We start from the raw sequence: 15468 nt of genomic DNA on the forward strand, positions 1-15468 counted from the left end.
CTTGGGATGCCCTGAACTGGATTACATCAGGTTGTGAGCATTCATGGGGGTGCTGGGAATTTAACCTGGGTCCTTGGAAGAGCAGCCATGCTCTAAATCCCTGAACCATCTCTCCACCCCCTAAGAGCAAACACTTAGAGAAAACTGCAGGTGCCCTCCTTAGAGGTCCAGTACCTTTCAATTGTTTAAAGGCCCTACATGAATGCACACTGCTAGGCCAGAACAGGTTACCTCAATTTAGCAATTCATAGTGCAATTGAGACCCCTTACACATTTAGTGCTGGTGACAAGCAAACTTTTTTTAAGGCCAAAATTATACACACACCATAGCATACTGTTTGCTCAAACAGAGAGGGTATAGGGAAGACAACCTAAATGGCCATTTTCTCTCTGGATAGCATTGATGAGGAAAAGCAGAAATGTCCAGAAAGCATCACTGGCCATTTTGTATGTTTCCAGTCCAGGTATAATAGAGACTTTTATACATTCATGAAATAGCACTCGCTGGTTTCTTATCATCTATTATGCTGACACAGAACCATATAAACCTGTTGAAGATATATAAAGTTCAGACCCACAGCCTCATATATTGCTAGACACAGAGGCATAGGGTAGTAAAGCAGTTGCTTATAGAGGTTATTTCAGATACCTCAAGGAGAGCTAGTTAAACAAAGCTTGATAATTCCTAAATAGCCAAAGACCTTGGAAAGTCAGTGAAAAGCATAAACAATTAATTGTTCTTTGTTTCAAAACCTTCTTATTGGTTCTTTGTGAGTTTCACACCATGCACCCCAGTCCCACTCATCTCCCCTCCCCTCGTATGCACCCCCCACCATTGCAAACTGTACCTGCAACAGAGAAGACAATCTCCTTGTGGAAGTTGTAGTGTGTCACAGTGTGTCCCACGATATACCATTTTGTTCACCCTTCTTTGTCATTGTTCATACTCTCACATGCACACCGCCCGGGGAAGCTCTCCTGCCCTGCCCCAGCTGACCCATCCAATGCAGCAGCCAGCCAGGGGCAGAGCCAGCTCTCCTGCTCTCCTGCCTTTTGGGGCTGGCTCATCTGCAACCTTCACTACCAGTGTCAGCTCTACTGTGCTTCCTGAAGGATGTTCTGGAATTCTCTCCCAAGTAGTGCATCTGACTAGGTGTGGTGTTAGCTCTCTTGCTCTCATGTTCCCAGGACCAGCTCTCCCTCGATGTTCAGGCGAGGGGCGGCATCACTACTGTACAGCCCTCATACATTACCATGTTCCAGAGACGTAATCCAGACCAGGGATATCAGCCTGGACCTTTGGTGGTAAGAGACCCCTGGTGCTGTAGGGCTAATCCTTGCCCTTGGTGGCAGCATATGCCAGGGCATACCATGGTCCCAGGTGGCATCATTGGCTACCCGTATCAGGCTGTTCCTCACTTACCTCAAGTCTCCATGTCTGCCTCTCTTCATGGTGCACACGTTCTTGCTATGCTTAGTGGTGCTGGGGTCTCTGAGTGTCTGAGGTCACATCAGGAGTGCTCTGCATCATTTGTGCATTATCACCTTCTTCATAGGTCATTGGGTATGAAGGACGCCTACCCCCATCCCATGTCAAGTGACTGGTGATCATCACAGGCTAGCTCCTCATTTGGGCCCCATTGGTGCTGGACTGGTGGTTGTCTAAGGCTTGCTCCTGCTTGGCTGCTCAGGTGACCCCAGGCAGGGGTCATCTGTCTCAGGCTCACTCCCACCCTACACCTGCAGTCCCAGGCAAGGTTTGGCTTCTTTTGGCCTCTCTCTTCACCCTGGGAGCCCATCATGACCTGCATGGCTGGTGCTCATTTAAGGCTTGCTTTTTTCAGGGAGTGTTAGGCTACTAATCATTCAGTTGTTCTTCAGGTCAGAACACTGAGGATAGGTATAGCCTCTTTCCTCTCTGCCAACTATTGAAGCAAATATGACACAGCAGCAACACATGCAATGTCTCTATGGGTAGGAGGTTTTATGTGTCTCACAAGCACAATCCTGTGAGTGTGTGTGTGTGTGTGTGTGTGTGTGCATGTGTAGGCCTGAGGGTTGACTCAGGTGACATTAATCATGGACTATTTTGGGGGCCAAGAGCCTGCACTGACCTAAGGCTGATCTGCTAGCTAGAGATCCAACTCATTCTGGCTATCTATCTAACACCAAGTCCAACTTTTGTCTGTTTGTTTTTCAATGGCCTCTGGAGATCAAACTCAGGCCCTCACTTTGCATGGTAAGTGCTTTACCAACTGAGCCATCCCTTTAGACCCCAGTTATCAGACCAGACTGTGAAACCTGGATCATTTTTCAGTAAAATGATCAGTAAAAGATGCAAAAGGACGGCTATCCCTTCCTCTGAACCTTCAAAAGGTTAATTAACTAAGGAGCTTCAATTATCAGCCAACAGCCAGTGGCTGGGCAGACAGAGAGAGGCAGAACCTCTAGGTTCCCTCAACTAGGACACAAGAGAGAGGAACAGCATTGCAGCGATGCTGCAGGAGACAGAATAGATTATAAGTGCAGGAGAGAGAACCAGTAAGTGGCCACTGGCTACTGTCCCAATTGGGCCTGGGGTAGCAGGCAGAGGCTTAGAACTGCCCAACTATTGAGCAAGATGGCATGTTAAAAATAAGGTAGTATGTATGTATGTATGTGTACATGTGCATGTGCTACTGGGCAGGTGACTTGAGAAGTATGACCCTTGACCCTCAAGAAGCATAAAATGGAGTAGTTAAGCTCTGTGCTTTAGAAAATTACATCTCCAATCCTGGGCCATGACCACTCATATATTGTCAGTAATCCACATTAAACTATACACTTAGATATTCAGTCTTATATCATTTACAACAAAATGCTAAAGGACTGGTATTGGCACAAGACATCAAGTTCTCAGCACAAAGAAGATGTAGTCGCCACAGAAGGACTGGGCAGAGATAAGGAACAAAGACAGGACATGGAAGATTGTTGCGGGAAATATTAAGAGACCAGCAGGCTTCCTGTACTACTGTTGGCAACTCTCTGCCCCGGTGTAGTCTCTGGGCCTCTGCCTCTAGACCAGCAGCAGGAGCAACCAATCATAGCATTCCCCATGTGACTCAGTTCCCTGCCTCAGTTCCCCCCAGGACCCTTTCAGCCATAGCCCACTGTGGTCAGTGGTCCCACATTAGAGTAACCCAGTAAAAACAAAACTCTTAAAGCTTATAATGACCATGTCAGATTTATGTATTAAAAAATTTCAATTCACAAGATGCCCACACAATAATTTCAGAATCAACTGCCCACTTAGATTAGACAAGTTATCCCAATTATTCTAACCCTATATCATATTCATGACTACTTGTGGCTGTCTAAAACCACTCTGGTTAAGAATCTTCTTGTCTGACTGCCTCCATCTTGGCATCTCTCTTTCTCCCATCCTCTCTGCCTCCCCAACTCTTAGGTGGGCCTTCCTTTTTCCTGTCCAATCCCAGGTCTCTGATTGCACTAATATTTAAAAAGATGGGACAGGGAAAATCCTGCCACAGAAGAGGAGGGAAAAAGGGAAGGGAACAAGGTAGAGGGGGAGGGATATTTCCCCCAGAGGGACAAGGACAATCTCTACACAGAGAGGAGAAAGACTTGGCCCATAGGAAAATGGCAGTTTGTAAAGGTGAAACTCAAAACCTTGAGTTAGGATTAGGTGTTTAATTTTGACAGGATATGTTACTAAGGGCAGCCAAAGGGAGCTTTTGAATCCTGCACTTCAGTACTTTGACAGCTTGACATTGATAGTCAATCTCAGGAGGGAAGTGGTCAAATAGGGAACAGATCTTGGGGGCTAGTTTTAGGAATGCAATCTAGTCGTTTTTAGCAAGGCAGAGGGAATGGGGGAGAAGGGCAAGGCTGGAAAGAGTCAGGTTTGATATCTAGAGGCCTTTCAAAATGTGTTTTTCACCAGCAATCATGCTCACAGAAAATGTATCCATTCAGCATGGACAAAATATATGTGTTCATATGAACCAAAGCCTGGAAATCAGGGAAAACTAATCTCTACAGACAAGGCAATTCTAGATTAATCTTTTGAATTTATATTTTAAGTTTAATGGTCAAAAGAAAGTTTAGAAAATTTCTTAGCCCTTAAAAGCATTTTAACAATTTACTCACCATTTAAATTCAAGATATTAACCATCTCTCCAGTAATGCCCATAAGCGGGTAACTTCCACAATCTTCAACTCCAGAACTGATATTTGCAAAGACCAAAACCAAACTACCACAGCAGAATGGATGGAACCATGGAATTCGCATTTTAAGCAGTGAGGTTTTTGTGTGAGGGAGTCTCCTACAACTAGTTTTCTTGCAGTCTTGAATTCTACAGGTAAGACTAACTTCTTACATCTTAGCTAAACTCCAAGGAAAAGAGAAAAAAAGTAGACAAAAGCAACAGACCTGCACAGGGAAATTCACTTGAGCATTCCCCTGCCGCCACTGGATCCGGGTGGAAAGTGCAGATTGCTCCCTCAGCTGCCAATTTCAAACGGTATGGCCCTTTAATCTGAGACATTCCCATGGTTCTTTTAACCTACATGCTATAATTTCTGCTGTATGTTTTACCCATTCTTTACACTTCTTTAAATATTTACTGAGAGGATATCAAACACTGCAGAGAGCAGGAGACAAGGCAGAATCTTAGCCTGTGCAAATGGCCATGCCTGCTGGTTTTCCTGTCCACGTGGTGTCCGGTCAGTGCTCTCATCTTCACCTGGCTGTTGTGCAGCTGTGTGGTGAGTTCATTTCAGTTCATGTGCAGGAGTGTTTCCTTTGCAGCATTGTTGGATTTGCTTACCAGCTTTATAATGTTCCTCAAGATTCTCTACACACATTGGTAATGGACTAGGTCCCCTTTCCTTGTGTGCAGAGGACAGCTAGACCCCTGCCACCGTCACTTCTAGCTACCACTCCTTCTCTGCTCTCTGTGCTGCAGCGGCCTCCACTGTTCACCCAGGAAGCCTGTCGTCAACCTGCAGCCTGTGTGAGGTTTTCCTAAACCTGACTACAGCTGCCCTGGGTCTCCAGGCCTCAGAGTCACTGGACACCCCAGCTCAGGAACTAGATGAAGTGTACAGCTCAATTCTTGATGAGATGGGGACTAGCCTGGTGTATATAAACTTTTCCCAAGCCAAAAGCCTAGGTGGCCAATGATGTGGTGTGAGTGTGGCCCTCCATCATCTGAGTCCACACCCTGGAAGGGGCCCAGACATCACTCAGTGTCCTCTGAAAGGTTTCAGGCATCACACATGCCCAGGATGAGGACTTAGTGGGCCATTTTTCCTGGTGACCTGGCTTTGATCCATGGAGGCTTCCCTGTACCCAGACCACAGTAAGACGACAAGCAACCCATTCCCTGCAGACAAAATGTGTAAAATTTCCCTGAGCTCAGCCTTGTCATTTGTTGATCACCCCTAGACTCATAGGAAAACCTGGCAATTTTTTTGATAACCATCTGATAAAACATGGTGCAGTGTGTCCACACAGCTTTGGGCTCAGGGAGGGTGAGAATGGTGAGCACCATTCCAGGTAAACTGACTTTCTCCTCTGCATGGTTCCAGTTTGACTGGGAAGAAGCCCAGAAAGAAGAGACCTCTCTCCATGAGCCCTGATGTGGCGCATCTAGTGTCTGTGTCCCTAACTGTTAGGGGCACGGCTGAGCCCAAGACCTCCAGGTCACAGTCACGTAGTTTATACTGTTCACCACTGTTGGTATTTGCCCATTTTATGTAACATCAGTGGCTTGTTTTTCTTGATTCCAGAATGTCCTGTGAGGGTTCTCTTCCTGTGATTGACCTGTTTGTCTCAGAGATGCAGTGCACAGATAGATATGAGTAGATTATACCACTTGGGAAATGAACTCTATCATTTAAGATGAGTAAACTGATCATTTTTATTAATATCCAAATATAAATAAAAATTTAACAATGAAACAAACAATATAAAAGAAAAACATCCAACAAATAAATGGAGATACTTTCTCTAAAAAAAAAAAAAAAAGAAAGAAAGAAAAGAAAAGCGTAGGTGGGAACTACTGCAGGGTACAACTAAGCAGATAATTGTCCTAGCTATATGTCCACCTCAGGCAAAGGGAAAAAACACTCTGGTGCACCTAACTGCACAACAGCCGAGAAAACTATGTACTCAAAAGCTGAAACATGTGCAGCCACATCTGCAGCCACATCTACAGCCCCATCTGCAGCGATATCTGCGACCATGTCTGCAGCCACTCCTGCAGCCATATCTGCAGCCCCACCTGCAGCTCCATCTACTGTCCCATCTGCAGCGATATCTGCAACCATATCTGCAGCCACTCCTGCAGCCATATCTGCAGCCCCACCTGCAGCTCCATCTGCAGCCCCATCAGCAGACACATCTCCAGGTGACTGTGGAGCAGCTGCTATGGGCAGAGATTGATGTAAAGTTGGAAGCTGCACTGGACCAGCTTCTGCCTCAAAGGGTTGTACAATTGTTGTTTCCAAGAACTCAGTGTCCTCTAGGGGTAGCAGGCCTCCCTCTGGCTCTGCCATAGAAGCTGGACTTGAAGGCAGACTCTCTTGAATTCCATAGACTTGGTCATCCTCCTGCACTTGGGCCTTTGGAGTTGTTATGAAATCTAAAGGCCAAAGAAGATGTGATTTTAGTGAAGGCAGCCTAGGACGGGGTGAGCTTCTCAAGATGGCCTTGATGCTCCCATGAGGACTGTTCATGCCAGAGAATCCTCAGTCCTCTCCTCACAGTGGGGCATCCTGCCTGAGTGCTGTCCAGCCCTGGCTTCAGGCCAAAGCTCTGGAGAATTCCCTGGTGGAACCCATCACCGAAAACCACGCCTACCTTCCCAGGCCGACCACCCCAGGCCTCCTCACCTGTCTCAAGCTTTAGATATTCCTCCTCGAGATCCTCCAGCACCGAGAAAAGCTCCCTGGCTTGGGGATCTCCCTCTGCAGAATGGCGCCTCACATACACCCTTACATGATTCACCAGGTTGAAGTTTTGGGATTCACAAAAATCATCAGGAAATTTCTGAAGCCAGTATAACAAGAAAGTGAAGATGGCACTGCGAGGAAGAGGAGGATGGAGTGAACAAGAGTCGGAAGCCTGGCCTTGCATCACCAGCGGAGCCGTGGTCCCCATCAGACAGGGCAATGGCCCCCAGCCTGTGTGCTGATGGGCATAGTGGTCAGGAGTGTAAGCAGTGGTCAGGTTGTGTGCAGAGGGCTCTAGACGCTGCCTGTCCCCTGGAGGACAGATGGGGCTGGGCTGTAGTGGGGCTGGATTCACCCAGAGCCCTTCAGCTTCCAGCCTTCCCTCAGCTGCTCAGAACCAAGGAGCCCATTGTTCACCTCCAATTTTCTCCACCTGCAGGTGATGTCTCAGGTACCATCCCTCTAGTGGGAATCCCCAAAGCAGGGCACCTGGCAAGTGTTTAGTCCTCAGCACAGACTCCCCCCCGCCCTGACACTGTACAGACAGGCCCTCACATCCCTCTACCTCCCAACCACATCTCACTACCCAACTGGGCCCTGACCTCCCTCTTCCCCTGCACCTCACTGCACAGAAGGAATCTTACCTCGCTTTCATCTGAAGCCCACTCACCTCTTTATTTGTTCATCCCACATAGAGTCAGGCCCGAAGTTACCATACCTGTGGCATTCCAGGAGGGGGTCACCATTAGGGCCTTGTTTCTCCAACCTACTAATAGATCTACAGGAAGCTACTTGAGTCTGAGGTATCTAGAAAGGGAGCATGGGTCCTAGGGTCTCTCTGTACTGTTGTGACTTCCATGCTGTGCTCATGGGTCTTAAGGGATGTGCACACAATCAGGGGAAGCCTCCCTGCTCCCTGACAGGGCTCTTGCTTGGTCCCGGGATTCTTAGGTGGTCCCCCAGGGACCCTTGTCTGCTTCCATTAATCCATAGACGTCAGACGGGACCTAGAACCTTTTATACCAATGGGGAAAGAGCTCTGCCAAAGACACCAGAGATGGCAGTGTTTGACACTACCTGGGGACATGGAAAGACATGAATTAGAGCCCCCCAACCCCATATGTGGCCATGTCATTTTGTGAGCTGAGATCCAGGACCAACACTGTCAGGGTACAATCGTCATTGTCCTGGGAGCACAGAGTCCTGGAGAAGAGCAGAGCCCTGGGAAACCCCGTGTTGGATGTAGCACTCACATCCTCATCATTTGGTCCAGCACCTCCCAGGTGGTAACATAGTTTCTGAAGATGTCTAGAAAAATGCTGATGGAGGTGAGGTCGTTGTGCTGAACAGCATGTGGGATATTGTAGAGTATTTCTTCAATGCACCTTCTGTTCTTGTCGATGGTCCTGAAGGGGTCAGGCTTAGAGCCTGGCTCCTGTTTATTCTGAGGACAGTCCTAGGAAGGCAAGAGGGTATAAATGTAGAAACTCAGAGACATCAGCAATCCACTACTGACCATTGAAGAGGGAGCATAAAGAACATTCCTCAGCGTCTCACAGGAACACACATCCAGGCAGGGACCTCAGGGGTTAGGGGGCCATCCAGACTGGTCCCTGATACAGACTGGCCCTCATTACCTGGGGATCCCTGTGGGAACTCTGCCAGCAGAGTGTCAGAGGGTGGATCAAGCGTCTCCACAGGCGTCCAAGGCGACTCCTCTTGGCTTTTCTGTGGCCTGAGCCACGGGAAGACCTGAAACAAGAGAACATCTCTGTGTCAACCGCCTCCAGACAAGTAAGTCGGGTAAGGCAACAAGTAAGTTGGTTGGCCTCTGGTTATCTGGGAACCAGCATTATGACGTCATCTGGACTTTGAAGCAACTGAGGTCACTTCCTGAGGTCCTCCAGTGTGAGTGCCTCCTCAGATACTTTCTCATGGGGTTAGCAGTACTGCCAATTGCTGTCCTTCTGTCTTCCATGTGTACAATGTCACAGTGGTGTCCATAAACTCGTGCCTCTACACTGTCCTGGGAAGTCTGGCTTCAGGGTGACCTGCAGTTTTGAGAAGGCAAGCAGAAGTTTCCAAACCATCCCCTCTGTACCACAAGCATCCCTGGAAAAAGCATTTTTCCTCGTAGGGTCTTCTCAGTGTCCTGACTGCTCCGTGAAGATCATTGGAGCATGGGTTTCCTAGTATGTCATCATGTGTATATGATCACAGATGCCCTATTCCTGAGAAACCTTCTAATAGTGTCACCAGAGGTGAAGGCACACACTTGTGCCCATGCACACACACACATGCACATGAAAACTTATGCACACAAAAACACATGTACACAAAAGCACACATATACACATAGACAGGACACAGGCCCAGGGACACACAGGCATCCATTTACAAATGCCTAGGAGCATGTCAATGTATAACCACCCCTCCTAGGTGGGCATTAGGACTATTTGGTAGAGTTTAGTGTTGGGGTAATGAACTTTAGCGAAGTGTATGTGTTCATCTTTAATTGTGCCTTTCTCTTGGGGGAGTAGGCAGGTCTCCTTTCCCTTTCTATGGCTCCTAATGTTTGTCCCTTTTCGGTTTCCACAGGCAACAGTGTGCTTCTTCTTTGTCCCCAGAAAATGCGTGACTTGGTTCTGGTTGGCAGGGTGTCCCACACTGCTCACAACATTCCCTACCCTGAGCTAAAACAATTCACTGACATTAAGACTTTGGAAGAGTTTCCACATCCTAAATCTTTGATGAGTACTTTAAAATAAATGTATAGGCCAATTTCAGATTGTTGAAGGAAAAATGAAAAAAAAAGTAATGCTTCTGTGCAAAAACAAAGAAGGAAGGAAAAAGTGAGGAGCGTGTGTGGTTCCTAGATTTTATAGAAAAATCAAAAAATCATACTCAATGGAGACAGAAGGATGTATGGGAGGAGATCTGCCCAGTACAGATATGTACTTATAGGACAATAGCCTCCTGTCCTACATTACCATGCTCAGGGACTTTTAAATAGTTAAAACTATTTATTGTTCTTTGAAAACGTCTTAACATTTTACATGTATGAATGTACATATTTTTATGACTTCATGTGTGCAGTGATCATAGAAGCCAGAAGGTGAATTGGATCCCCAGTATCCAGGTTCTGCAGGGTTGTGAGCTGCATTGTGGGTGCAGGGAATTGAACTCAGGTCTTCTGCAAGAGCAGCTAGTGCCTTTAACAGCTGAGCCATCTCTCAGGACTATTTTAGGATGCTGCACCGTGTGGCCACTAGAGGGCAGTGGTTCTCCATGGACGTACAAGGAGGTCCACCCTGTCTTGTGGGCTAGCATCTTAGTGACATTTCAGATAGGGATAGGGTTTGGGGGGCTACTGCAGTGAGCTCAACAGAACAGGATTGGGGGCAGGGTCTTCATTCCTATCTCATATGCCCTTGATAGGCAGTGAAGATAAAATCAGGTAGTGTAGCTTCCAGGTTATCTTATTGTCTGCAGAGCAAGGGGCCCTGCCACTGTGAAAGTTGCCAATCCCATCTCCTGCAGAAGCATGGGCCAAACCAGGACTGACAGTTCCTTCTCTGGGGCAGAGTGTGCAGAGGGTAATTAATGGGAGTTCTTCAGAGGCATATTCTCAGACACATTCAGCTTTACCTAGGAATGCTGGGGCTTGTCCCATGTTCAAGGACATCGAAGCCCCTTGTATATTCTGGGTGCGCCTAGATGACATCCCCTTTTCCAACCTGTGTTCATATAAAGACCATGTTCACTTACACAGCGTGGGGCTGGGACACCAGCTCCATGTTGTCTGGCTCCTCCTGTTTTCCCAGGGGAGCCACGGGAGCCTGGGTGAACATTCCAGGGAATCTGTTGGGGCTTCTCTGACCCAGGATGTTTATATTGTTAAATTAACAATATAAATGGAACAGAAGCAGGAGCCAGGGTTAGTGTAAAAAATAAATCTAACTAATAAATTAATCTTCCAGCTGTATTTCTTTACCTTCATTAATCCCCAGCAACCACACAGAGAACTAAGATTTATTAAAATAGCCTTGAGTCAAATATTGAGCAAATATCACTCCATTCTAAACCTCCAAGCTCCTCAGGCTTCCTCACAGACAATATCTCCACAATATTTGCATTTTTTGTCATTTTTCCTTCTTTGTTTCTTTGTTTCTTTGTTTCTTTCTTTCTTTCTTTCTTTCTTTCTTTCTTTCTTTCTTTCTTTCTTTCTTTCTTTCTTTCTTTCCTTCTTTCCTTTCTTTCTTTCTTTTTTTTTTTTTTTTTTTGAGACAGGGTTACTCTGTGTAGCCCTGGCTGTCTTGGAACTCACTCTGTAGACCAGGCTGGCCTCAAATTCAGAAATCTGCCTGCCTCTGCCTCCCAAATGCTGGGATTAAAGGCGTGTGCCACCACCCCGGACTTGGTCATCACTTGATACAACTCTTGTTGCTACTTTGTTTCCAACCCAATTTCCCGGTAAAAGAAAGCTCAACTCTAGCAGTTAAGAAAACAAGCTACAACAGGGGGAGGGAAGAGGGCTTACCCTTGGGCAGTTCTCCCACTACAACACTCTATTTCCATCTCTAGTATCCCATATAATCTGAGGTTTCTCCAGGCCCCCAGCTCCTCTCTCTGCAGTCTCTCTGTTGATCTCCTGTTGCTCCTCCCCTTCCTGTGCTCCTCCTCTAGACTCTCAGCTCCTCACACTTTCTCCCTCCTGATCATTGGCTCAAGCCTTTATTTGAAAAGTTAAGGTGGGGAGAAGGTTCTCAAGGCAACTTCTCATCTGCAGCCCTTCTGAGGAGTGGAATTAGCATCAAAATACAAGCCCAGGGCTATCCAAAACACTTCCCCCTTTCTGTCCAATTAAAAGACTCTTTTATCTCAGGCATCAATTGAGCACAATTATTACCATTTTGTAATTTATAACATACAGGATAGACCTAACACCCAGTCAGTCATTTTTTTTATCAATTAAGTAGTACATCTGTCATCTAGGTCGAACTTAAAAGATTTATAATTCTACATCTGACTCAAGATCTGGCCTTAGATTGTAACCCATCTGAAAACCATCCTCTCAAATCTGTATCATCTTTCTAAATGCTAAACAGCTTGGACTGGCTATAAGACTATTAGTCTTCAACCCCATCAGAAATCCAAGAATGACTAATATTACCTGAAAGTATGAGAAGCACAAAATATAGCTTCTAAAACTTAACCAATTTATAGAGACCGCTGATAACCTGGACAGGCCCTATACAGCAAAACATTGGAGCATCAGTCTTCAACTTTCTGGCCCAGGATCATCTGACAGACCTAGGTAATGCAGGATTTTGAAGGGCTCATTACTCTGTCTCGGTAAAGATTTTCTTGCCTGGTGACTGTCTCTCCACAACTGAAACAAATCCACTGATGCTCAATTTCTTCAATCTACACATTGATCTACTTCTTTGAGAAAATGTAACACTTGACTTTTGGGGGAATTCTGTAAATCGTAAGCATCTCCTTTGCTTGTTTACCAGTTGTATTAGTTTGGGTTCTCTAGAGTCACAGAACATATGGATAGTCTTTATATAGTTAGGGAATTTGTCAATGACTTACAATCTATAGTCCAACTCCCCAACAATGGTCAGCAGCAGCTGTGGATGGAAGTCCAAGGATCTAGCAGTTTCTCAGTCCCACGAGGCAAGCAGGCAAGGAAGAGTGAGTAAATCCTCCTTCTTCCAATGTCCTTATATATCTCCAGCAGAGGGTGTAGCCCAGATTAAAGGCTGTAGGTCTCCAGCAGAGGGTGTGGCCCAGATTAAAGGCGTGTGCCTCCATGCCTTTAATCCCAGATGATCTTGAACTCAGAGATCTCCTTGTCTTAATCTTCTGGAATTCATAGCCACTATGCTTCAAGATCTCCATACCAAGATCCAGGTCAGAAACTTATATCTCTGAGCCTCCAGATTAGGATCATAGGTGAGCCTTCCAATTCTAGATTGTAGTTCATTCCAGATATAGTCAAGTTGACAACCAGGAATAGCCACTACAATCCACCCCTTGTCAACTTGACACAAATAATATCTCATGTCCACATGAAACAATAACAAGGTTGTGAATAAAAGGTTGTGAATACGCCTAACATGATATAACTATGGGGCAATGTCCCTTGGGAACATTCTTTTAGTGTTTCAATACCAATTGATGTTAAAGTAATTGGAAGAAAGACAAATGTATCCTTAACACAATAAGATAGAAGCATTCATATTACTTATAATCCTCATTTCTGCAACTGGTTACGTGGCCTTAGCTGGTATTTATAACTACCTTCCTCTACTACCCATTCTGTATTTCCTTCACCTTCGGCAAGCACCTCAGCAGGTCTTGGCTCTTTTCCTGGAGGATTGACCCATACCTTCATTCCTGATGGGTCTGTGTCCTTTGTCATCCTGCTTGGATTAGGCTGTTGTAGTTTCCCATTGACTTTAATCACAGGACATGGTAGTACTAAGAGACGCCCTAGGGGATCTCCTGCACTCCAGACATAATCCTGTTTACCTCCATTGTGGAGAGGCAATCCAATTTCCCCATGGTAATCTGGATCTATCACCCTTCCTAACACTGCTATTCCTTTCTTAGCCTGTTGGTTTAAGGGCATTAGAAGCCCAAAATGGCCAGGGGGAAATCTGAGCTTCCAGTTCAATGGAATGTTTGTTGTGGCTCCTGGTAGGAGCACTTCCCCCTCTGGAACCAAAACTTCTAGGCCAGCAGAACCTAAATTTGTGGGGACAGGAAGCAAAAATTTTCCTAGAGGGTCACAAGGAGTGATAGTGAGTGGAACTATTCCCTTTTCCACCCCTTGATTCCTGGCTATGGGAGCCATGGATCCTGGCTATGGGAGAAACTACCATATATTGAACGCTGATTCAAAGCATATACTGCCTTCTGAAGAACTCTGCCCCAGCCCTCCATGCTGTTGCCACCTAATTGGCGCCATAACTGTGTCTTCAAAAGTCCATTCCATCTTTCTATCAGACCAGCTGCTCCAGGATGATGGGGAACATGGTAAGACCAGTGAATTCCATGATCGCGGGCCCACTGTCGCACTTCTCTGGCTGTGAAATGAGTTCCTTGGTCAGAAGCAATACTGTGTGGAATACCATGACGATAGATAAGGCATTCTGTGAGGCGACAGATGGTGGTTTTGGTGGAAGCATTACGTTCAGGAAAGGCAAATCCATAACCAGAATAAGTATCGACTCCAGTAAGAAGAAAACGCTGTCCTTTCCTCGGGGGAAGTGGTCCAATGTAGTCAACCTGCCACCAGGTTGCTGGCTGGTCACCTCGAAGAATGGTGCCATATCTGGGGCTCAGTGTTGGTTTCTGCTGTTGGCAGATCTGGCATTCAGCAGCAGCTGTAGCCAGGTCAGCCTTGGTGAGTGGAAGTCCGTGTTGCTGAGCCCAAACATAACCTCCGTCTCGGCCACCATGGCCACTTTGTTCATGTGCCCACTGGGCAATAACTGGGATGGCTGGGGAAAGAGGCTGACTGTCCACAGAACGGGTCATCTTATCCACTTGATTATTGAACTCCTCCTCAGCTGAAGTCACCTTTTGGTGAGCATTTACACGGGACACAAATATCTTCACATCCTTTGCCCATTTGGAGAGATCTATCCACATACTTCTTCCCCAGATGTCTTTCTCACCAATTTTCCAATCGTGATCTTTCCATGTCCCTGACCATCCAGTCAATCTATTGGCTACAGCCCATGAGTCAGTGAACAATCGTACATCTGGCCATTTCTTCTTCCAAACAAATTGTAATACCATATGTATTGCCCGAAATTCTGCCCACTGTGAAGATTTTCCTTCACCTGTATCTTTCAGGGTTGTCCCAGAAAGGGGTTGTAATGCTGCAGCTGTCCACTTCTGGGTGGTGCCTGCATAACGTGCAGAGCCATCAGTAAACCAGGTCCTAGTCTTCTCTTCTTCAGTCATCTGGTCATAGGGAACACCCCATGAGGCTATAGGCACATGCTTGGCAGCAGATAGCATTGTAACAGGAGTAGAAACCATAGGCATCTGAGCAACTTCTTCATGTAACTTGCTTGTGCCTTCAGGACCTGCTCTGGCCCGATCACGTATATACCACTTCCATTTGATAATAGACTGCTGTTGTGCATACCCTACTTATAACTTGGAGGGTAGGATAACACCCAACTCATGATGGGCAGTTCAGGTCGCATAGTAACTTGGTGTCCTATTGTCAAACGTTCAGTTTCCACTAATGCCCAATAGCAGGCCAAGAGCTGTTTTTCAAAGGGAGAGTAGTTGTCTGCAGATGACAGTAGAGCTTTGCTCCAAAATCCCAAAGGTCTCTTCTGTGATTCACCTACAGGGGCCTGCCAGAGGCTCCAAACAGCATCTCTATCTGTCACTGACACCTCAAGTACCATTGGGTCTGCTGGATCATATGGTCCAAGTGGCAGTGCAGCCTGCACAGCAGCCTAGACCTGTTGAAGAGCC

The 15468-nt window shown here is 46.3% G+C and overlaps 1 protein-coding gene, 1 non-coding gene and 1 pseudogene across 2 annotated transcripts; 1 reads left to right on the top strand and 2 right to left on the bottom strand.

Annotated features, from left to right (window-relative positions):
- The window catches only part of LOC127672490 (paired immunoglobulin-like type 2 receptor beta), a 34087-nt pseudogene extending 28902 nt beyond the window's left edge, over positions 1-5185 (top strand).
- LOC127673466 (small nucleolar RNA SNORA17) lies at positions 1847-1979 on the bottom strand. Its single transcript, XR_007975195.1, has one exon. It is a non-coding gene; the product is annotated as a small nucleolar RNA SNORA17 (small nucleolar RNA).
- Positions 5186-6099: 914 nt separating the features above from the next.
- Positions 6100-10754, bottom strand: LOC127672491 (uncharacterized). Its single transcript, XM_052167629.1, has 6 exons — positions 10726-10754; positions 8595-8709; positions 8211-8413; positions 7628-7675; positions 6898-7088; positions 6100-6647 (listed from the first exon to the last, which is right to left on the bottom strand). Exons 1-6 carry the CDS (start codon positions 10752-10754, stop codon positions 6100-6102), a joined length of 1134 nt encoding a protein of 377 aa, XP_052023589.1.
- Positions 10755-15468: the final 4714 nt, after the last annotated feature.

The sequence above is a fragment of the Apodemus sylvaticus genome, chromosome 22, assembly GCF_947179515.1.
Source record: "Apodemus sylvaticus chromosome 22, mApoSyl1.1, whole genome shotgun sequence".
Taxonomy (NCBI): domain Eukaryota; kingdom Metazoa; phylum Chordata; class Mammalia; order Rodentia; family Muridae; genus Apodemus; species Apodemus sylvaticus.